Source organism: Eurypyga helias, unplaced genomic scaffold (assembly GCF_000690775.1).
Source record: "Eurypyga helias isolate BGI_N326 unplaced genomic scaffold, ASM69077v1 scaffold32560, whole genome shotgun sequence".
NCBI classification, from domain to species: Eukaryota; Metazoa; Chordata; class Aves; order Eurypygiformes; family Eurypygidae; genus Eurypyga; species Eurypyga helias.
Genome location: NW_010225573.1, coordinates 1 through 405, shown reverse-complemented (window position 1 = coordinate 405; position 405 = coordinate 1). Strand labels below are relative to the sequence as shown.

The window sequence follows — 405 nt, the reverse complement described above, 5'->3', positions numbered from 1 at the left end:
CTCCCCCCCTGCCAGCGGTGACATCCCTGTCCCCGCTGCCCACCGGATCCTCCGGAAGATGCTGTCCAGGTCCTTCTTCATTTCCACCAGCGTCTTGGTGTGGTGGAGGAAACGCTCGCTCATCTGCTGCATGCGGACGCTGGAGAGGTTGTTGAAGTTGAGCAGCATCTCGTTGGTCTTCTCGAATCGATCCAACCTGCGCAGGGGAAGCAGAGGGGTCTCAGCAGGGATCCCAGGAGGCTCCCGGTGCCGTTACCGGGCTCCCCGCGAGCCGGTTCTCCCCGGACTCACATGTTTTTCTGGGCCAGGATGATGGCGTTGACGTCCTCGGCGTTGACCATGCCCAGCACCCGCCCGCAGAACACCTGCGAGGCCGTGGGCTCCATCGCGGCCTGCGGGGACCGC

General features: G+C 64.4%; 1 protein-coding gene across 1 annotated transcript in view; it reads right to left on the bottom strand.

Annotated features, from left to right (window-relative positions):
* The window catches only part of KXD1 (KxDL motif containing 1), a 1,355-nt gene extending 962 nt beyond the window's left edge, over window positions 1–393 (bottom strand). Inside the window, exons 1-2 of the mRNA XM_010149913.1 lie at window positions 292–393; window positions 44–196 (exon numbers count right to left, since the gene is read on the bottom strand). Of these exons, the coding sequence (XP_010148215.1) occupies window positions 44–196; window positions 292–386 (248 nt within the window). The 5' untranslated portion in view covers window positions 387–393. The remainder of the gene's footprint in view (window positions 1–43; window positions 197–291) is intronic.
* Between the last annotated feature and the right edge of the window lie 12 nt (window positions 394–405).